The 23827-nt window shown below is 31.1% G+C and overlaps 3 protein-coding genes across 3 annotated transcripts; 2 read left to right on the top strand and 1 right to left on the bottom strand.

Annotated features, from left to right (window-relative positions):
- Nucleotides 1-847: 847 nt before the first annotated feature.
- Nucleotides 848-1682, top strand: LOC146934266 (disease resistance response protein 206-like). The gene has a single exon (XM_085706121.1). It carries the CDS (start codon nt 913-915, stop codon nt 1468-1470), a length of 558 nt encoding a protein of 185 aa, XP_085562247.1. The 5' UTR covers nt 848-912; the 3' UTR covers nt 1471-1682.
- A 3378-nt stretch (nt 1683-5060) lies between these two features.
- Nucleotides 5061-8372, bottom strand: LOC146934265 (uncharacterized). Its single transcript, XM_085707893.1, has 3 exons — nt 8337-8372; nt 5270-5503; nt 5061-5174 (listed from the first exon to the last, which is right to left on the bottom strand). Exons 1-3 carry the CDS (start codon nt 8370-8372, stop codon nt 5061-5063), a joined length of 384 nt encoding a protein of 127 aa, XP_085564019.1.
- Nucleotides 8373-9130: 758 nt separating this feature from the next.
- On the top strand, nt 9131-10032 carry LOC146934264 (dirigent protein-like). Its single transcript, XM_085706120.1, has one exon. The coding sequence runs from the start codon at nt 9191-9193 to the stop codon at nt 9758-9760; it is 570 nt and encodes a 189-aa protein (XP_085562246.1). The 5' UTR covers nt 9131-9190; the 3' UTR covers nt 9761-10032.
- Nucleotides 10033-23827: the final 13795 nt, after the last annotated feature.

The following is a 23827-nucleotide window of genomic DNA, read 5'->3' as shown; positions in this document are numbered from 1 at the left end:
CCGTCTTAAGGTAAATAATATTAAATAAATGGATGTTGGGTATTTTATCGAACAAAACTCTAGTAGCATAGATTATAATGTCATATGGAGACCGTCTTAAGGTAAATAATATTAAATAAATGGATGTTGGGTATTTTATCGAACAAAACTCTAGTAGCATAGACATGGATAAACAACATGCAGTATGGTCTCAAAAAAAAAACATGCAGTATTTTTTTTTGTTTGAAAGAGTTTAATAACGTAATTCATTAATAGTAAGTGATGATAAGTGAAGAATTACATGTTTAAATCCTCGCTTCATATCAACCGTCTACCTAACAACCGAGTTGTAATTGCAAGATAAAAAATATGCAAATTAATAAGAATTATACACACAGAAAAGGAATTGATTCGCCATAAAAAAGAAGGTATTGTTAACGAGTGCTCTGTAACACTCTTTAAGGATTTAAAATGAAGAAATAATTTTATAAAAAATTCAAATATTTCAATTTTCGGTGCAATGATTACATAATTTTTTTAAAAAAAAAGGAACTGCTACATAAGCTAGTTAGGATGCATAAGCTAGTTTTGATATAACATTATGGCGTCGTATGATTCATGTAGTCGATTTCACTTACTCGGTTAAGTCCTGGTTGTTGTCGTATAACAATCGTTTTAAAAAAAAAAATTTAAGAGTTAAATATGTTTTTGGTCTCTATACATATGTCAACTTTTCGTTTTAGTCTCTCTATATATTTAACCCAAAAATTAAATTATATTTTTCTTTTCCGTTTAGATTCTCTAATTATACTCTTCTTCGGCTCTTATAAAAAGGGCACTCGAACCACGATCTAAAATAAGTCCCAGTAGTCTTTCCTTTCTTGCAAGCCCACATTTCTTCTTTTCTCTCATATAGCATAGCTAGGAAATAAAATGGGTACCAAAGTTCCAATTATACTCTCTGTTTTTGTAATGCTGTGTGCTTTAAGTTCAGCAATTCCAAGCAAAAGAAAGTCATACACACCATGCAAAAACATGGTCCTTTATTTTCATGACATAATTTACAATGGAATGAATGCAGGTAATGCAACATCTGCAATAGTTGCAGCACCACAAGGTGCTAATTTAACTATATTGGCACCTCAATTCCACTTTGGTAACATAGCAGTTTTTGATGACCCTATCACATTGGATAACAACCTTTATTCAAAACCAATTGGAAGAGCACAAGGCTTTTACGTTTATGATACCAAAAACACATACACTTCTTGGCTTGGTTTCACATTTGTTCTTAACAGCACTTATCATGAAGGAACCATTACTTTTGCTGGTGCTGACCCAATTATGCAGAAAAGTAGAGATATCTCTATAACTGGTGGAACTGGAGATTTCTTTATGCATAGAGGAATTGCTACTATTATGACTGATGCTTTTGAAGGTGAGGTCTATTTTCGACTTCGTGTTGAGATTAAGTTCTTTGAGTGCTGGTGATATGTGAAATTAAGTCTCAATTAATTGCTAGAAGCAAATAAAGTAAGAAATTATTAATGTTCATTTTCAGTTTCATTTAATCAAAAGGATCTGGATTATTGTTTTATGTAATTTGAATTAAGTATCCCTTTTAATCATGTGTGTTGTTTAGTCCATAAACCTTTGTAGTACTTATTTTCTCCTATATTATCAATTAATGAAGATTATGATAAGAGTAATGATATATATCTAGAATGGTTTTATCATGATCTCATCCCGAAAAGCATGTTGCCCAATCAAATTTTGGCCTGGCTAGAAATCATGGGATGCTGGTTTCATATATGTTTGTTTAATGAAGCAGTAGTGAAAAAAAAATGAAATTTAAAGGACACTAATATGCCAAATCACTCGTGAAGCAATCATGAAATTTTTTCTCGCTATACGTATCATTACCGTTATGATAAACAAATTTATAGTAGCAAATAAGAGACACGCATTTCCACTGATCTTGATTTTTTTGGTGGTGGTCGGGGTTTGAACCCCGACCTTGCATATATTAATGCATTGTTCTTATCAACTAAGTTAAGCACACGAGGACTTTCACCGATCTTGATTAGGCGCAATCACTTATTTCTTGTTTTTATTCAATAATTTTTATTTCTTGCTAGAACCAACATGTATTGGTGCAGGCACCCATTTATATCTCCCTTTTGTATATTTTTTTAAAAATAAAAAATAAAAATTAAGACCAAAATAGATCAAAAGGAAGAATGATACGTGGGAAATCAAATATCCCAGTGTAGACTGCATGAAGTTGCTGATGACACTTAATTCAAGTGCACTTTCTATATAAGTCCATTTTCCATTATTAATTCGAAAAGTAAAGAGAACATTTTTGTCAATGTTAAACCGACAAAGCTAATTAACGGAATGTAGAATTAATACAACTTCAATATACTTTCTTTAAATTTAGACATTAATTTGTCGGTCAAAATCACATGGGAAATAAGTCTTGAGTAATAAATACTCCATTCGCTCTAACCAAAAAAAAAGATACACCAGCAAATACTCCATTCGCTTTAAATTATAAGACATTTTTAGTATATGTATCAAGAAATATAATTGACGGAATCTCGTTACACCAACAATACATTGTCCATAATCAATACAGGCATTGGTATACATTGTCCATAATCAATACAACTAGAAAATTGATGTTGACACATTGCATAAGGCTGTGTCACACATGTAAAAGAGAGTTTTGCCCCTCGGTAGTTAACTGCCAAGAAAATAAAAATCCGGCTGCAGTTTACTGCCGAGGAAAAACTCGGCACTCAACTACCGAGAAAACCTCGGCAGTTAAGTACCGAGGAGATATGAAGTCATAGAATGGCAGAATCTGTTGAGGCAGAACCTGTTACATGTTAGATTTTTTGAAATTTTCCATACAAATTTAGGTTTTATAAATTGTTTCAATCACCAAGAAATTGTTTTTGAAATGTCACGTTTTGAATAATTGCGTATACGAATAAAAACTAATTAAATCTAATGTGAATTCGATTAATTAAAATTGTGATGGCGTGAATTCGAATAAATATTGTGATAGCGTGAATTCGAATAAATATTGCTAAACCGGAATAAACATTACATAAACGACATGTATGTCAACAATTACATTACATTCCTGAATGTACCTTCCAACTGCAACAATTATCTTACCACTGAATGGGGCAAATTCAAACTTGCTAAGCCGCAGGACTCCAGCATACGATCAGCATCTCGAATGATGGTATTCAAGTGCGAACGAAATGAGGTCCATTCCTTGACACTTGAATACCACCGTTCAAGATGCTCATCGAATGTTGGAGTCCTGCCGATTAACAAGTTTGAATTGCCCCATCCAGTGTAAGACAATTGTTGCAGTTAGAATGTGCATTCCAACTAGAACATCTGTCTTACCTCTGAAATGGGGTAAATTCAAACTTGCCAAACAACAGGACTCAATCATTTCGCTCGACATTCATGCTTTCCTTTGAAAAGAATAAATTTTTGTTAGGCTTGATTTAGATGAAGGTATTCAAGTGCCACCGAAATGAGGTCCATTCCTTGACACCTAATACCTTCATCTAAACCAGCCTAACAAGAATTTAATCTTTTCAAAGGAAAAACATGAATGCCGAGCGAAATGCTTGATTCCTGGCCGTTTGGCAAGTTTGAATCACCCCATTTCAGAGGTGAGACAAATGTTGTAGTTGGAATGCACCTTACCCTAACTAATGACAATCTTCTGGCGGAATCAAGCTCTTGATAATATCTTCAGTTGATCTCAGCAACGTCACCCGCATATCGATCCACTGGAACATGTTGTGCTCCCAAAACATGCTCGTCACGTTTTCGTCGTTCTTTAACTCCACCCAAGTGAATGATACCCTCCCCTCGTCGAGCGTCGGATGTTTATACCGGACGTTTTGCACCCTCCTTGTGTCTCGGGGGTTGACTCCTTGGTTGAATTCATTCAGTTGATCCTTGAGACCTCTTAACGTTACATCAAGGCACCGAACCTTCAACCTCTAAGGTTCTCCGCCGTTGAATTCTGCATGAACGTCGATCCACCCGGCCATTGCTTCAAATCTACACACATAGAAATTTAAAATAATCAATGAAAAACTCATTCAAACATTTCATCAAACACTTAATGTGCAAATTATACATAGACTCTAAAAATCATAAAAATAACCCTAAAAATGTAAAATTGTCTAAAAAAAAAATAACGTAAAATATAACAAAATTATTCAACTTATATTTACTCTTAAAATAAATCATATAGTCTTACTAAAATAAAAAAATAAATATAAAACACCAAATTAAAAAATAAACCTAAAATTTTAAACTATAACATAATCATCATGCAAACATTTTAACAAAATTAATCAACTAACATCTAATCTAAAAATGATTTACAACATGTAAATCTAATTAAAAACTAAAATAAAAAAATTAATTTAAAACACCAAATTAAATAAATTTTAAACTATAACATAAACATCATACAAACATTTTTAAACTATAACATTACTTACTTGTGCTTTTGTTGAATAAATTTGGTTGGACTTGGTTGGGTTTTTTAGAGAGATTTGTGAGAGAGACTGGAAGATGAGATGAATAATGGAGATGAGGGAGCTCCTGCCAGACTTGTAGCAGAAGATCCTCGGCAGTTAACTACCTAGGAAAACCTCGGCAGTTAACTGCAGCCGGTTTCTTCAAAATTCGGTAGTTAACTGCCGAGGAAATCCTCGACACTTAACTACTGAGGAAATCCTTGGCACTTAACTACCGAGGCGTCCTGAAGTCCAGAAATGGCAGAAGCACTTGCTTCTGGACCTGTAATGTGTTTTAAAACACATAACACAAACCTATTCCAATATTTTGACATCAACAACAATGATAGATCATCAACATTTGATTCAAGTAAAAATGAGTCAAGATAGCAAATTACCAAGATGAAATCAAAATGTACCAACATCATTTAAAATACATAATGTCAACCAAATACGAACAAAAGTCACCAAAGTTTGAAAATGAAACTAACAAACCCTAAAAACCAACAATCCCTAAACAACAACTAAAAGTAATCCTACTGCTGGTCCGGGTCCTGCTGATGCTGCTGGTGCCTCCTCCTCGGTCTCTGGCCTCTCCTCCTGGTGATGATCGGAGCGATCTGCTGCCTAACATCATGCAAGGCAGCATACAACTGCTGAGGGGTCATGCTCATCACCTCCTGACCTCAAAACGCATCAGCATGGGCAACAACGCCGCTAACCATGTCATAGGTATCAGGCGAGCTTCTCGCCTCGTACCGCTCCCACTGCTCTGCAACGATCTGCTCCTCATTTGGAGGCCTCAGAATATCTCCCGGAAGAAGTGGCAAAATCTGAGGGTGAGACACAACAGTGCACCATCGTACATAGCCATCTGCCATACGCCATGTATGCTCTCCTGCATGCTCAACCCAATCAGCCGCCTTAAGCGTGTGAGTGCGGAAGTCCACGAAGGCCTGCACAATCTCAACTGGTGACAACTGTACAATCTCAGACGGAGGTCTAGGGACGTGTTTTATCTTGGTTTTCGGGTGTCAAACATTGATTACGTTTGAACCTTTTTAACCTTTGATATCTCATTTATTCTTGGGAAGGGAAAAAAAATAAGCAAAACCCTTGAGAATCGAGGTCCGGGAGTTGTTTTCGCTACGGGAAGGTGTTAGGCACCCATAACGACTATAATATCCTATAGGAACCGTCTTTACTTTCTATGCGCGCGCTTTATTTTTAAATGCTATTTGAAAAGTGATATTTACACCTAAGAGTTTACTAAGTGAAGAATTGGAGGGAGAAGAAAGTGTTTGAATTTTTATTTTATTTGAATTGAAGGAATATTGTTTCCTTGCCTACGTACCCTTTTAAGGGATCAAATCCACCGTAGTTCTTTTCCAAAAAATATTTTTGTTTTTGTTGGTTGATTTTAAGTTTGAAAATGGAATTTTGAAGAATAAGGGAGAGGCCTCAAGGGCATGGTTTTTAGGAAAAAGTGAGGTGGATTTAGTCAATTGCAAAAGAAAGCCTAAGTATTATTAAGATTCATTAAGATTTTATTTAAAGAAAGAAAAGGAAAATACAATGGGATTTTGATCCCAAGGTTTATTTAGAGAATGATTTGAGTGATGTTGTTCATATTTTTTGAAGAAAAGATTTTTCTAAGTTTCAAAGTTCCTAGACATACATCTAAAGCATTCAAACCCTAAACATACATCTAAGGCATGCATACCCTAATCATACATCTAAAGTATCTATGTGATGTGTGTGCATGTGTCGGTGCTTGTGTCGGTGTACATCATTAGAGTCCATTGTCCTTTACATCATTGGCCTAGATACATGCTATGGTCTTGCAAGGAATTAAAAGCAATATTACAAAATACCTAAATTTACATACTAGTTCTTGGCCAAAAAATTAAATTGCAAGAAAATAAAGGTGAATATGAGATGAAATGGGGATGTTTATGAAGTGCTTATAGAACAAGAAATGAAGGGTTAGAAACATAATATAGAGAAATATCATGATGATTATAAGCAATCAAAAGGCTCTTATCGAAGAATTTGCACGTTCGAGTTGTTCCAAAATAGATCTTTGCTGTTGAACTATTTGAACTTCTACTATTTTGGCGTATTGCTTTGGACTGTAATCGTAAACTATCTTGACTTTGGGATGCCATTTGTTCTTTTCATTTTGTCTGATGTAAATATTGGCAAAAATCCCTTTTTGGTTAGTCTATGACACTTGCAGTCTCTTTTATAAACCTAATTATTATGTAACGTTAATCTGCACATTGTTGGTTCCTTCATTGGTTCCAATTAGTATCATGTTAATTATAATGTTGTTTTCCTAATCTCTTGAACAAAATAGAACATGCTTTTTTCCTACAGCAAATCTTTATAATGCTTTGGTAAATGTTTTAGAAATGTACATATAGCTGAGATTTGTGCAATATGCTTGCTTGATTTTCACATTTATGAACAGCAGCAATTTCTTAGAAAAATGCAGCTATTTCCCTTAATTTGTTCATTTCTCCTTTATAACAATTTTTTTTTTAAAAATACAGTAAAAGTGATTTATTTAGAATATCTGAGTTTGTGCAATATTCATTAATTTACTCATTTTTCCTTTGGAACAATTTTTTTACAAGATACGTTATTCAACCCGTGCGAAGCACGGGTTTGTAACTAGTTGAAACATAAAAAAAACAATTTTTTAACATGAGAATTATCAATTGTTTACATTTTTAAATCATTAAGAAGTGTCTTTAAAACACTTGTTAGCAAAACCCATGTTTTTATGTAAATACAATATTGTGGTAGGCATGGAAAGAGACGGATCCAAAAAGAATACCTTAAAATGCACTGGTTTCTTTGACTCAAAAAAGAATCGTTAGCTTAAGACTAAAGTTTGATATGCCATATTTATTTATTTAAACTTTCCATGTTAAGACCTTTAAATAGGTCATTCGGTCAATGTATAACACTAACAAACTAAATGAGTTTATAAATATCGCTATAATAGTGTGAGAGTATTATGGAAGGAAAATGCTATTTATCTAGAAAAATAGCATCAAGAATTTTTCAAGACACATGTGGCAAGTTTTAATTGCATGATTTATTTGTCCACTTCCTATTTTTCAGACACATGTGGCAAATAATGCATTGTGATTGATTGCTCTTTATTCTTGAAGAATTCTTGATGTTTTTTTTCTAGATATATACATTGCTCATTATGGAAAGATTAATGCTGAATATCCCGAAAAAAAAATTCCCGAAGAATTCACGACATGCACTGAATATATTTTTTCTTAATTTAATGAATGTCTCCCTTGTATTGTGCCCCCCCCGGTATTGTGGGCCCCCCTTGTATTGTTGGCAGCAAAAATATGTGTCTCGAAGGAATCACAATGTTTGTTTAACAACAGTCATGGCCCACCTTTATTCCATCAGGCTAGCATCCAACGGTTGGAAACTATTCGGGATGATCTCGGGACGTTTTTCCTCGGGATAAATAGCATCCTTCTTATGGAAATTAAAACTACTACTTGTGAGAGTATTATGGAAATTAAAACCACTGCACATACATCAAGGATGTAAGACATCATAAGCTACTTGTGAAATCTTTCATTTTCATAAATATTTTACATTTTAATTCAGTATTCTAAAATTGTTTACAGTGTGGAGAGATGAATTATACGTCTGGTGGATCCAATTAGTTCGCAAGTCGTAGACATAAAGCTAAACTAAAATAAACTGTTATGCAGTGTAATTCCATTCTTGGATGATCATCATCATTACCATACCTTTAAACACAAGCATAGCTCGCAAAGACATTATGACAATATTTTTTAAATACTAACTTCATTATTATTCAATATTTGATACTACTTGGTCGATTCAGAAACCTGTTATTCTCTCGATTGGTTCAATAATTTTTTATTCCTATGGTAATCAATATTTTTTATTCTCTCGATTGATTCAGAATCCTTAACAAATGTCTTTATGACATTTGTTAGCTAGACCCTATTTTGTTTATGGTTGTGAACGAAGTTAGTTTTTTTTCTTATTATAATCATGATTGAATGAAATATGTAAGCATATACATAGACCAGTATTATTTTGTAGATCCTTTTTATAAGTTTTGATGATGCAGCTTAAGTGTATATGCTTTTATTCACGCAAAAAAAAAAAAAAAAAGTCTAATATTTGTAAGATAAAGTTCAACTGACAATGTCAATATTGTTAAAATAAACATTTTCATTAAATCTGAGACTTCGTTATAATGTGTAAGTTTTACATGATGTTCGTCACTTTTGCATACTAACAAAGTCACAAAAATTGTCCTCGTGGGCATAACTCAGTTGACAAGGACATGCATTATTATATGTAGTGGCTGAGGTTCGAACCCCGGATACCTTACTTATTCACCTTTGAAAATGTGAATTCTAGACTACTTGAAGAAAAAAAATTAAAAAAAGAAAAGGAAATCCAGCTATAGACCCAAAAAAGAAAGGCAATCCAACAAAATATAATTAATTGCACCATACTTTATGCATTTGGTGCACAACCGCTTATAAATATAAACTTCATGAACCGATAACCTTCCACACTATTAGATTAAACCAATTAACAATATTGAAAAGAAGGAGGAAATGAAGCTCATTTCAACTCTCCTCTTCTTCTTGCTCCTAATCTCATTGGCATATTCCTCTGCCACTCCAACAAGATCAAGAAAAAGGGCTCGTGTTCATAAACCATGCAAGACATTGGTGTTTTATTTTCATGACATTATTTACAACGGTCACAACTCCAAAAATGCCACATCAGCAATTGTAGGCACACCGGCATGGGGTAACCGAACCATATTAGCAAACCAAAACCATTTTGGTGATTTGGTTGTTTTTGATGATCCAATCACTTTGGACAATAACTTACACTCACGACCAATTGGTCGTGCTCAAGGATTTTACATTTATGATAAGAAAGAAATTTTCACTGCTTGGCTTGGTTTCTCATTTGTCTTCAACTCTACTGAACATAAGGGTAGCATAAATTTTGCTGGTGCTGATCCTTTGATGAATAAGACTAGGGACATTTCGGTAATTGGTGGGACTGGTGATTTCTTCATGACTAGGGGAGTGGCTACTCTCTCAACAGATTCATTTGAAGGTGAAGTTTATTTTAGGCTTCGTGCGGAGATTAACTTGTACGAATGTTGGTAATTAATTGGCTAAATCATTGTTTTCAGAGCTAATCATTACCAACCAACTTAGATTCTCTTTGTGTTTGTGTTTTTTTTTTTGGTTTGTTTTTTTGGTCATTTACATTTGTTTCTTTTTCCTTTCTTTCAAGTGTGGAGCCTTGGAGGGATACGAGATATGTCGTTAAAATGCTCCTCCTTATTCAAAATTGAATAATGCTTCGCATTTAACATTATGTGTGAAGTTTTGTTTCGTGAAGTTAATTAAATTCTTGGATATTTTTTCAGTGTTCATTTCATGTTTCTTAATGGGAATTTGGAATTAGGTTCAAAATGAAGTTTACTCGTTATTAAAATTGCCCTCCTCGAGCTTAGGTTTTTTTTACAAAAGTAAACTTAACTCATTTTATTAAACTAAACTTATTTTATTAATAATAAGGGTCTCAATCCAAAATGAAATATGATCATAACCGTGAGAATTGGTACAAGATAATTACGTCCTTGCTAACAAATGGGCAATACTATTTGCTTGTTTCCTAATGAAATTTATCTTAAAGTTTTGATAGGTTCTAAGTGAAGTTTTGCGAATATCAATAATACTGCCAAACATTGAACTAGTGTTGAGTCTCCTAGTTATGTCGTCAACCACGTACTTGCAATCAAGTTCGATAAACACCATAGATAAACATATACCGCCAAGTCATTTTATCGCTTCTTTTCAGCTTCTTGCCTCCGCTTTGTGTGGTTGTGGTAATCAAAAGAACCAAGTTTGTTTTGCCTTTATGAACTCTCATATGCTTCATATGATGCACATGCATATTCCATAACATCCTTGTTCCTTGAAGATTGTTAACACTCAACTATGCTACTGTTCACCGGTGTTTTTGGTAAACAACAAGACTAGTTTTGATTATTACAAGCAAGATCAAACCAGAAATCCTATGACATATTGTGCAATCTTTTTTCCAAAAAGTGTGTGAATGTTCATCATATTCATAGGTTGCTTTATGATTATGAACAAGACAAACTTGTATATGAAAATAAATGTCTTTCGACAGAGAAAAGTAAAGGAAATGCAAGTAAAAGACTTAAAAGTTTAAAACGCAAAAACTTAAAGAAAAGGTAAATTGATTTGCATTAATGTAAAGGTGGTTCGACAAATCAAATTACATACATTATGTATGACTATTTTCTCTAGACGCCGGTACTTCGAGTGCTAGAATTCTATAAGTGATTTGCGACCCGTTTTTCATATGAAAAACTCTTATTTATACATAGAAAAATAACTGTAAAAAGCTAAACTCCACAAACTGCACTTCTTCCATCGAAAACTAGCGTCCCCCACGTCTTCAATAAGAAAAATTGTTGCTTCTGAATTTGAATGTTTTTCCCGTCGACAGCAACTGCTTGGCTTCAACCAATCTTTCCTCTGAATACCCTTTTGTCGAGCTTCGAAGCTCTTGAACTCTTCAAAATACTAAGTCCCAAACCATGTCAAAATCATCATGCTGAAGAAAATAACTTTATTTCTTGAAAGAACAAAAGTCAACTCTCATTGACTGCATTAATTGATCTTGTCGAAATTATTACAGGCTAACAACTACACCCTCCGCTCACTAATATAAGCAAAAGTTAATATTTTAGATTCATTCATTAAATGACGTATGTGGTCTATAATAAAGACTATATACATCATTAATTGAATGAATGCAAAATGTAAATTTTTGCTTATATTAGTGACCAGAGGGTGTACTTGACAAAAAAAAAATTGCCCTATTAAAATGAGAATTTAAAGTTGTAACTCAATACTTTCACCGTCCCAAATTATATGTCATTCTAGCAATTTCATCTTATGCTAAGAAATTCAACTAATTAAGATAATTATATATTTTTAGTGGTTGATTGTTTTTGTGTTTTTTTTTTATTGTATATTTTTTATCTATGACATTTGCGTTATTTTGAAATTATTTTTTTATTTTGATTTTGATTGAATGATTGATAGAATGAATGTGGTGAATGAATGTAGTGGTAGTCGATGATTGGTATTTTGAAAAATGCACGTTTGTTCGGTTAACAGACCTGAAACCAGCACAAGTTAATTCACGCTAGATACCGAGCAGAAGTTAACTTGCGCAAGGGTTAATTTTAGAAGTTTGGGGTGGGAATGAGGAGAAGATTATATATGTATTATAGCCTAAAATGGAGTAGTTGACATGTTATCACTGAATATAAGATAATTGTATAGCGTAAAAGCTTGTTAATTGTCATCATGGAACAATTAGGCCCTGGTTGACTGACCAAACAACTAACTATACACCAGTTGCCAACCACTGAGCCAAAACATGGGCTGGCTATATTTGACTTCTTTTCAAGTTAGAAAATCACGACAAAAAAGTTGTTATCATGATTTGGGTAATCGTAGGCTTAAAGCGTTTGAGGAAAAATGAGAAAAGTGGTCCTTCTCCTTCCCTCTTTCTCAAATATGGGCAGTTTTTTCTAAATTTTAGTTTAACATGGCTTGGAAGTAAGACAATAACTTGAGTGAAAATGAAGTAGTAGCCAATAAAAAATACACGAACATATACTATTACTAGTCTAGCCAAAGTAGTCTCCACTCCCCACCCACTCACGTCACCTGCCAATGTATAGACAGCAGTACAGCACATACAAATTAAATTACGAGTAATGTTATAAACACTCGTCATAGCACACATTTTCTAATATTTACTTTTTTATTGGATGAAATACATATTGATCATACCACTTTAAAAATTGGTTCAACATAAAATGGTGAAATTTATATGTATTTCACTTAATAAAGGAGTGAATGTTAAGAAAAATGTGTTAAAATAAATGTAGTTAACGTCATCTTAAATTAAAGTTTTTAATCGAAAATACCATCCCATTAATGGGTCGGTCTAAATCCATTCAAACTCTCTTCTCTTTTCTTAGTAAAAAATTCAATGTTATGTACGGATAATACTTGAGTGACTTTGCATTTTAATAACTTTGATGACTTAAGTGTATTTTAGATGAGGATGAATGATATACAAGTGATTAAGATAAATTATTTTGATAAGAAAGAATTATTGGTTAGGAGAGAGATAGAACCAAAGTGTTACCCATTATTTACGGTGATGCATGCACAGTAGACATTCTAACACACACACACGTAATATTTCAGATTAAACTATCTATCTTCTACTAACAATATATATATAAATAAATATATAAAAACAAAGTACTACCAAAGTTACTTAACTACCCATACCTAATTTTCTTCCAAATTTTTTCTTTTACAACTTTAAGGTTATTTTTGTCAAATCCACTATCAAAACTCACTTTACTAAAACTCACTTTCTCACCTATCTTTATTTAATAATAAAATTTTCTATCTCATCCCACTTTCTCACATTTCTTTATTTAATAATAAACTTTTCTCTTTCATATTTCTTTATTTATAATAATAAACTTTTCTCTTTCATCTATATTTATTTAATAATAAACTTTTCTCTCACATTTATTTTAATAAACTTTTCTCTCTCAATCTCACTCTCCTCTCTTATCTTTTTCTTACCATCTTTCTTCATTTTTCATTTTCTCTCTTCATTTTCAACTCCATTTTCTCTACTAATTTTCAATTCAGTTTTACTAACAAGTTTTTTTTTAGAGGAACCTAACAAGTGTTGTTGTTATAACAGAATATGATTTTGTATTTTACGATAACACTATTATAAAACATGAACAATATTATAATATACTATGATTAATCATACTTCAATTTTTTCTGTTGTTTTTTTTAAATGTATCCCTAAAAAACCCGTTGGAGTGTACAATTGTAACACGAGACCCATTTTAATAACTACAACGAGTGATCAGTTTTAATTAGTATTTTTTTAATATCACTAATTTAACACCACGATTGCCTAGGTTTTATTAATATATTAATAAAATATATGTGGGTGTATGGACTATATATTAATAAAAATATATGAGTAATGTTTGTTTTATGGGAATATATTAATATATTCTTATTTCTGAAATTTAATGGGAACTATATATTGATAAAATACAAATGAGAATATGAACTATATATTAACAAAAATATATCTCACTATATTTTTTTACGGGAATATGTTAGTATATATTTATTTATGAAATGTATTTTCATTTATTAGCTTTTTTAATATTGTCAATACTAAAACAAGAACAATATTATAATATATTATGATTAATCATACTTCAATTTTTTCCCTTTTTTTTGAAAGTGTATCACTAAAAAAATCATTGGAGTGTACAATTGTAACACGGGACCCATTTTAGTAACTACAACGAGTGATCAATTTTAGTTAGTATTTTTTTAATATCTCTATTTAAACACCGCGACTGCCTAAGTTTTATTAATATATTGAAAAAATATATGTGGGTGTATGAACTATTTATTAATAAAAATATATATGTGAGTATATATTTGTTTTACGGGAATATATTAGTATGTTCTTATTTCTGAAATCTAATGGGAACTATATATTGATAAATATATATGAGTGTATGGACTATATATTAATAAAAATATATCTCACTATATGTTTTTATACGGGAATATGTTAGTATATGTTTATTTGTGAAATGTATTTTCATTCTTTTTAATATCATCAATACTAAAACAAACAAAAAAATTATAATATACTATGATTAATCACACTTCAATTTTTTCCATTGTTTTTTTAAAAAATGTATCAATAAAAAACCCGTTGGAGTGTACAATTGTAACATGGGACCCATTTTAGTAACTATAACGAGTGATCAGTTTTAATTAGTATTTTTTAATCTTTCAAAAAAATTAGTATTTTTTAATATCTCTATTTAAATACCACGACTGCCTAAGTTTTATTAATATTAATAAAGTATATTTGGGTGTATGGACTATATATTAATAAAAATATATATGAGTATATGTTTGTTTTACGGGAATATATTAGTAGATTCTTATTTCTAAAATCTAATGAGAACTATATATATTGATAAAATATATATGAGTGTATGGACTATATATTAACAAAAATATATCTCACTGTATTTTTTTACGGGAATATGTTAGCATATGTTTATTTATGAAATATATTTTAAGATAACAATATTATATAATCAATTAATTATGATTTTTCACGGGATGCTTATTACTATTTTTCACACCAAAACATATTAGTAAATAAAAACTATGATTATTTTTATTTATTAGGTTTTTTAATATCATCAATACTAAAATCTAATATATATAATTGTTCATATTAAAATTTAATTATTTTATAATTTTTTTATTACTAACGATCAATATATACATTATTATGCTTTAAATGCTTTACAGTTTTTCACTATAGACAAAAAAAATCATTATGCCAAGTGCATCCGAGACGCGACACGCGGCGGAGCCGCGGCCATACAGCGCGGCGAAGCCGCGCTACCCGTGCTGTAGCACGGGTATCTCGACTAGTTATTATCAAATTAACTAAAAATATTTCATTGAAATGGCTGTAAAGGAAGGAAGTAAAAGATGAGCACCTTGTCCTTACCACTAAGCTAAAGAATGACATTTGATACTTTGTAGTCTAGAGTAAGATAAATATATAATGTATAAAACGTATAAGATGATATTTATTAAAATATTTATATAGATTAAAATTGTATAATTCTAATAATTACTTTATCAAATAAAAAATTTGTATATATTTCTCCACAGACATGTGTATTCACACACATACACACCTATATTTAAAGGAAATACATAATTTTGGTGTGATATTTTTTTTCAATTATATATTTCATTTAAATTCTATAAATCTTTTATTAAAAACAGTTAGAATCCATTATAATGAGAACAATCTCTTCTGTGAAGCCTCGATACTTCAAAATGGATGACGTATCCTATCCCCTGCGTATCCTGCACCGATACCTGCCTGATACTTCCCGATACGTATCAGGAGAGTATCCGAAGATTAAATTTTATTTTTTTAAAAAATAATTATCTGATACTTCCCGATACGTATCAGGAGAGTATCCGATAATTATCCTGCACCGATACTTCCCAATTAATGTTAACTAAAATAACTTAACTCTTGAGTATTGAAGTGTTCTTTTTTGGATATAATGCTTCTTTTTTGGATTGATATAGTATAACATTAACAATGTTCCTTTTTGATCTAATATAACACTGATGGTGCACTTTTTGGGATACATTGTGTACGTAATTGACTAATCATCACTCTCTTAATCATCAATATTATTTACATTTATGTTGATGTGCTACGAGCCTATGACTGGTTTCTTTTGTTTGTTAATATATTTGCATATTAAAAAATTGGTTATAATTATATTATACATTTAATTATATAATTTTTTTATTAACGTATCCCAGCCGTATCGTATCTTGATTTTTCAAATTTTTCAAATTATATAATTTTTAAATTAAATTATTTTAATTTAACTTATTGAAATATCAAAAAATAATTTATTTCTACATGAAATTTAGCAATTGTTTTCTTTTTTGAATCACTAGACTTTTGACCCGTGCGTCGCACGGGTTTTCTCGGCTATAATAGAGACCAATAAATAATATTTAACCCGTAAGATCATTGATATGGTAGAAAATATTTTCTTCAAAAAAAAAAGGCAAGAGGATAGGAATGAAATTGGTGTGCAATGCATTTTTTTAGATGGAATTTGTTAGGTTAAATAATTGCAAGCCTAATAAAGCAAATGAGCGGGAAAAAATTAGGTTAAGTTGCTGCAGACGTAACAAAATTAATAAATAAGGACTAACCAGTGCCCTAATAGCACTTGTTAACTTGACATTTATTTTATGGAAAATGATAATGAGTGTTCTCAGGGTCTTGCTAACCGATGCCCTCATGGCAATGGTTAAGGAATTTCTAAATAGAAATTTTGTCTTAGAAAAATAAAAAGTTACTTTTGATCAAACAATGATTACCCAGTTTTTTCATGAAAACTTACTTGTTTTGGATTCTAAAGATACTCTTTAAGGATTTTAGGTAAGTTTTTATGGAAACTTGTGCATTCAATTCAATGAAAATTGAAGTATTAAGTTTTTGGCTTAATTAATGATTTGGTCCCTTAAGTTATTTGTTGGTTACATTTTGGTCCCATAAGTTATTAACGTTACAATTTGGTCCCTTAAGTTACTTTTTGGTTTCGTTTTGGTCCCTTAACTATTTTTGGCTTCGTTTTGGTCCCTTAACTTATTTTTTGGTTTCGTTTTGGTCCCTTAACTTAATTTTTGGTTTCGTTTTGGTCTCATAACTCTTCCTCCGTCAACCACTTTGGTCCTTTACGTTAGAATGAATGTATTAGAGTTCAGGGACCAAAACGAAACCAAAAAATAAGTTAAGGGACCAAAACGAAACCAAAAAATAAGTTAAGAGACCAAAACGAAACAAAAAAATAAGTTAAGGGACCAAAACGAAACTTTTAATAGTTAAGGGACCAAAACGAAACCAAAAAGTAACTTAAGGGACCAAATTGTAACGTTAATAACTTATGGGACCAAAATGTAATCAACAAATAACTTAAGGGACCAAAAGAGTAATTAAGCCTAAGTTTTTTCATTGATATTCCCTCCGTTTCTAATTATAAGCAAATTTTACTTTTTAAGTTCATGCGATTAATGATGTGTGTGGTTTATAATATGGACCATATACATCATTAATTGAATGAACCTAAAAAATAAAATTTGCTTATAATTAGTAACAGAATGAGTATTTTCTTAATTAAGAATCCTTAAAGATTTCCTTTATGGCACTCGTCAGCAAGACTATTTTATATCAACCTCTCTCTTCATATTACATTACCAATCTATCACATCAATAATATTGCACTCCATCTACATTTTCTCTATGAAGGGTCTCAATGTTTATACACCCATACATCATGTCCACCATACATTTTCTTTTGACATATGTAAATTAGTAAAGATGGTGAATTCCCCTAAATTACACGAGAGTTTCTTTTATCATCCTTAAAGCTTCTCATGAAATCTAGTTCAAAAATTTCCAAAAATGAGCATTTATGGAGGATATTTTTTTTAACATTTTTACATCTTTCAGATTATATAAACCAAAATGTCATACGACATGCAAGAAACTAGTAGGGTGGGATAAGAAACTCACAAATTATAATCCTTATAGTAACTGTTTGGTAGTGAAAACCAATATCCTTGAGACATCCTAATAATGTTGAGTAAATATTTATGAGAATTTTCTCACGCTCTATATTTCTCATGCACTCTCCAAAATATAAAAAATGTTCTCGGTTGTATAACCCAAAATGAGGTTTTCCCCTATTTTAAAATTGTAAAAAAATTAGCCATCGTCGTTTTAGCCACAATTCAACTGTGGTTAACTGCTTTTTTTTTCTTCACCAATTCAGATTCTAAAATTAAAAAAAACAAACACTTCAGATTTTATAACCTGAACACCTGCCATGTCAAAATTAAATTTTACATTTTTTTTTTCATGATATTTTTGCACAAGAGGCATTTAGATTATAAAATTCAAAATACTTGATTTTTTGGAATTCAGAATCTAAATTAGTATTAAAAAAATAGTTAGCCACAGTTCAACCGTGACTAAAATGGTCGTTGTTAATTTTTTTCACTTTGAAAATAGTGGTAAACCTCCTTTCAAATTATAAAATCCAAGAGCAATTTGAAATTTTAAAGGGTGCGTGAGAAGTATGGAGGGTGAGAAAAGAATTTGACAACTTTTATCGATGTTTATTAGGCCATGGACAAAATAGATTTGCCGTCGCAACTTTTTATGGGTTGGTTTTAATGGGCTAACTATAGTTTGGGGACACTTTCTCCACCTCCCACATTTCCAAAGAGCTACAAATGATAATTTCAAACAAATATGTGCTTTTTTAATGTGTGCATCCGAAATCATATTGAGGTATCTAGGAGTGTTTGAATGAGACGATATAAGTTTCTTGTAGGTTAACAGGTTAGTGGTCTGCTTGAGAATGTCGCAATTTTGAAACGCTTGAGCGAGAGTTTTGTCGCTGATTGTAATTTAATCCGACTCGATCAATTAGTACATACAATTGTGCGCAAAGAATAGCTAACAATTTTTAAAAAAGAAAGATATTGAGGTGTGAAAAGTTTCTCCCTTTAGCATTGGAAGGTTCGCATAGAAATGGCCGAAGATTTTTACATGACAACTAGTAGAGATTTGATTCTGCAGTATCTGGCCCCAGAATACTTCACTTGTGTATAATTTTCAGCCAAAGAAACCTAGTATAAAATCTAAATGATTGCTATGGACAGAAGTGACGTGGTTGACTTTCCTTTAAAGGGGCCATTATTGGGAAAGAATATGTTCTTTCAATTCAACCAGTTAAAACAACACTTAACGAAGGAAGTCTCTCTATACTTTAAGCATAACAACATGTTGGTGCTCTTCTAACCACAGTTTATATTCTGCAGATTATGCACTATGGGTAGCATGAAATAAAATACGTTGTGTATATGTCGTGGAATATTCCATATGCAGCGATAAGAAAACTATACAAACCTTTCTTATTCTTTATTGAAGATTATTGACTTTTCGGTGTGGCTGATAGATTATTGACTTCTTTTGGCAAAAGATTATTGACCACTTGTTCCGTTTGTTTCAAATAATATTCATGAACAAAAGTATAATTTTGAACAAGTAATAGAGAGGGTCTTTCTTATGACAATTAATGTAAGATTAATTTTTGAAAAGAAAAAAAAAAAAACAAGTTAAAGAAAATAATCCAGTTGATAATAAAAAACTTGTATATATGATGTGTTAATCTCTTAAGACAAGTTTTTTTTTTTTGAGGGGCTGTTAAGACAAGTTAGTAATATAAATATATAGTACTATATTTTAAAGGTAATAAATATTGTGTCAATAAATAAATAAATGTATCAGTAATATGAAGTATAGATTATATTCAATTATAGACAAATTATGTTTTTTTAGAAGGGAAAAGTTATGTTTTAAGGTTTATATTTTAATTATAATAGAGTGTAATATCTATATCATTTTATCAAGAAAACTATACTAATTTTGGTCGGACATGTGGTTGGACAAAATTAACCATAACAATTCAATAATTCTTGAAATGCATACTCGTTTAAATTTATAAAATTGGACGTTTGTTTGTACAAATTTACCATGAAAACACTTAAAAAACAGTTTACCCTTAAAAACACAAAAAAAAAAAATCAAATTAAAATATAAAAACATTACATGATATTAAACTAAATTTAGATAAATTAAGAAAACACAGTTGGTATATTATAATTGTTAAACTAACAAATTATACTAAATCAATTTTTTTTTGACAAAATTAAACCATAATAAAAAAGCCGATAGACAAACACGTTATTCCACTAATGTTTATGAAATCATTTTCTTGCGTTACACCCTCCTAATATTCTTTTACTCAATTAATTCCAGATTGTAATTCGATTCTACTTTTTAGGCATCATGTGAATGATATTTTTCCATACTTGTTTTAGAGGAAATATCTCTCCATTCTTTTGTTGCATGCTTTCTCTTACGTATAATTTTTTTAGGGCTTCTCTTCATCATACGAAGAGAAACGAGAGGATTTTAAGGAGATTCCGTGCAATGAAGCATGTCTTAATAACTTGCATGGAAGATATTTTGGTTGTTAAAAAACACGTATGTGAATGTGATTTGAGTCAGTCATCACTCATCAGAGTTAAAGTCGGTGGCCAAAAACAGACGTGGCAGTTCCTCTCCCATGCATATGTAAGGTGCGTGAAATGGAAGAATCAGAAAATGGTGAAAGGGACGATTGTGATTTTTGTGGAGAATTGGGGGATGGACAAACATCACTCTCTCAGTCTCTCTCTACCCACCACATTGTCTTGTTCCTATGTCCCTACCCCACATAAAACCTTTACCTCTCTCCACTTGGTTTTATATTTCCACTTTTGTGCTCGCACACGGCTTACTTGTGTAGAATACTAATACTAATATCTCTCTTTTGTCAAATGCATGGGATGGGAAAATACTTGCCAAAACAAAAAGCTTGGCAATATTAATGTTCTGTTTAGAAGGCAAAAGAAAGTGAAAGGAAAACAATCACTGCATGATAGACATCAGAGGATGGTCCACTAATTATGTGGAGAATCTCTAGAACCTCAATGGAGTTTACCGTAATTCTCCAAAAATCCATACATAAATTTTATGCAATAGTCTCTTTTCAAATATCGGTTACACCACGTATATATCCAATCCAATAAATTTAACTTGATATATGAAGTAAACGATTCGTAAAGGTTAAAGTAGAGAGTGAGTAGCAAGATTCAATGTAAAGATGTTGTGGGACAGAAATGCACATGCTCGTAGTCCATAATAGAAATCCACTGCGTATCTTGTGTTTGTTTGTTTTTCGGGGTACCCACTGACTAGCATTTTTTTATTTTTTTTTTAAATTTAAAATGAAATATATTAATTGAAATCCTTGAAAATTCACTACAAGGAGTGCTGAATCCGGGATAAAAATCACATTATATCAAATAGTAAAAAACAAGGAAAAAGAGGACAAAAAGACTTCATTACAAAGTAATTTCCAACCAAGCTAAATTAAACAAAAAAGTTTAAAAAGATTAAAGATGAATCTGTACCATTTTTAACAAAAAAAAAAAAAGTTGAATTCTATAATAGTAAAATAATGAGAAGAAATTTGTACCAAAAAAAAAATAATGAGAAGAAATATAATGTTTTATTAAAGACATAATAAAGTTAGTTGAAGCGTTTAATTTATGTATGCAAAATCTAACTTATCATTGTGTATGAATCTATTTAGGTTTATTTACACTTTTGATTTCTCTTGTTTCACTCACTTATGAAATTGGCCTCCCCGTTTAAAACTCACTCGGCATATGAATGGTGATGTGATGTATTTTAAATGATACGATTTGATGATGAGAAATGATCAACAACCATAAAATTACCAAAAAAATTACTAAAAACTTCGATATAAATCAATGTAAATATGACATATGACCACTTTTTAAGTTGAAAAGTATGAAAGAGATACCAAAACTAGGTGATTTTAAAATTGATTGCATAAATTTATGTTTCATCAAAAGGAGTAATCTTTATTCAAACTCTTTGATCGGATTAGGGTCCGTTTGGTTCGAGAATTAGGAGGGGAGGGGAAGGGAGGGGAGGGGATGAATTTTAACGGAGGGGAGGGGAGGGGAGGGATTTTAAAATTAGTTTACTGTTTTACCCTTAAACTTAAATAAATAAGGATAATAAAATAACGAGACAATAACGATGTAATCGATAACAACACAATGTAGACGATGAAATAATGAATTAGTAATAGGGTTGTTATAATTACAAGTAGTAATAAAAGTTGTTACAAGAAAAAATTGTTAATAATATGGAATAAAAGTTGTTACAAAATAATATAACCTATAACCTAATAATAGTAAAAGTTGTTTCAAAATAATATAACTTAATAATAATAAATGTTGTTACAAAGATAATATTGAGATTTTAAATTAATAAAAGGATAATTTTGGTAGTGCAATAAAATTTGCTCCCCTCCCCACCCCTCCCCTCCCTTCTAAAAATTGAACCAAACACTTCAAATTAAAAATCTCCCCTCCCCTCCCCTCCAAAACTCTCGAACCAAACGGATTAAGGTTCTCTCTTTATGGTGGATGAAAGCAAGAAAACATGATCTTGATTTTGATATTCAACAATAGTGGATTAATCCAATTTTGTGTTTCGGTTAATCTATTGTGTAATTTTTGGTTTCCTTGTTGTTTTTGGTGCAAACGTTTTATTCTTTTCATACTTCATTTTCGGTTTCTCTTTCTGTACTCCGTGTGCCGAAGAGGCCGTTTGTTTAATGCGTAATTTTATTTTAGATTGTTTAAATAAAAAACTAGATAAATTTCAAATATTTTTCCTATATTTATTTATTTAACCGGTGTCTCCCACACTCTTGTTAAGATTTTTTTTAAAATAACAAAAAAATTAGAAATGGAAGGAGAGAGTACAAAAAGCCAGCAGACATGGTCGATACACGGCACGTGGGCTCTAGAAATCGAATACCAAATAGTATATTCTATTATTCTCTTTGAGGATTGCTAGGAACTAGGCAGGCAATCCCAATATTTTTCACAAATACAAATTATAAGAATTGGGGATTTTTTACAACATAGAAATAGACTAAATTGACTTTGGTTTTCTAATTGTGCTGTTAGAATAGTTCCTAGAGTTGAATGACAAATTTCATGGTGCAAATTTAGTGGTTTGAAAGTTTTTTTTAGCTTACTGTATGAAGTTTCACCGCCGCTTAGTAATAATTGTAGAGTATATATGGTAGATCTTTTCTTTTTAATTTAATTTTTTTATATGAGTCAGAAATCGAATGTCCGGCCATAAATTTAAGAGGACAACTTTCTTACACATGAACCAATCAATTATTGAAGCAGTTTGAAAGTTACAACGGACTTCTAATTGTTTTTTTTTTTTAGCTGTCTAAAATCCCTTTCTTAAATACCGAGTGAATGTTGGGGGGACAATGTTGTAAGGGAGAATCTCATCTAAGAGCTCGTGTCTTATATCCTAAGATTACATGTAAAGATCCAATGGCTGGGAGATGTAGAAGATAAGGTTCATGTGAAAAATATACATAAAATGTCACCTAACAAATGACCTTATGAAATTGTTTAAGGAATCAAAAGAAATAATTTTTGCATAAAAATATTTGACTTGTATTTTTAAGATAAAATTTTACTTTTTTAATTTTATTTTAAACAATATTTTCGGTGAACTTGTTATCATGATAAAAGATAATCTAAGTTGTTACAATATTTCTGATTTCACTTAATTTTTTTAGATAAATGATATTTGTAAAACACTTGTCGAATAACTTAAAAAAAAAAATCCTTCCCTATTCTTTTGGAACAAAACAAGGGAGAGATAAGAAATAGAGAGAGTAAGAAGATAATATGCGTGTAAGAGTGAGAGATAAGAGTTGTCTAAAAACTTGTTCT

This window comes from Medicago sativa, chromosome 4 (assembly GCF_051527215.1).
Source record: "Medicago sativa cultivar Bolivia chromosome 4, Bolivia_mono, whole genome shotgun sequence".
In the NCBI taxonomy this organism is placed as follows: Eukaryota; Viridiplantae; Streptophyta; class Magnoliopsida; order Fabales; family Fabaceae; genus Medicago; species Medicago sativa.
This window is presented reverse-complemented; position numbering and strand designations above follow the sequence as displayed.

Coding starts and splice junctions, on each gene's coding strand:
- LOC146934264 (XM_085706120.1), top strand. CDS start 9,191: ATGAAGCTCATTTCAACTCTCCTCTTCTTCTTGCTCCTAATCTCATTG.
- LOC146934265 (XM_085707893.1), bottom strand. CDS start 8,372: ATGTCTTTGCGAGCTATGCTTGTGTTTAAAGGTATG. Junction 5,504..8,336: donor TGCTTGTGTTTAAAGGTATG/GTAATGATGATG, acceptor GAGATTGTGCAG/GCCTTCGTGGACTTCCGCAC. Junction 5,175..5,269: donor CGCCTGATACCTATGACATG/GTTAGCGGCGTT, acceptor GCATGATGTTAG/GCAGCAGATCGCTCCGATCA.
- LOC146934266 (XM_085706121.1), top strand. CDS start 913: ATGGGTACCAAAGTTCCAATTATACTCTCTGTTTTTGTAATGCTGTGT.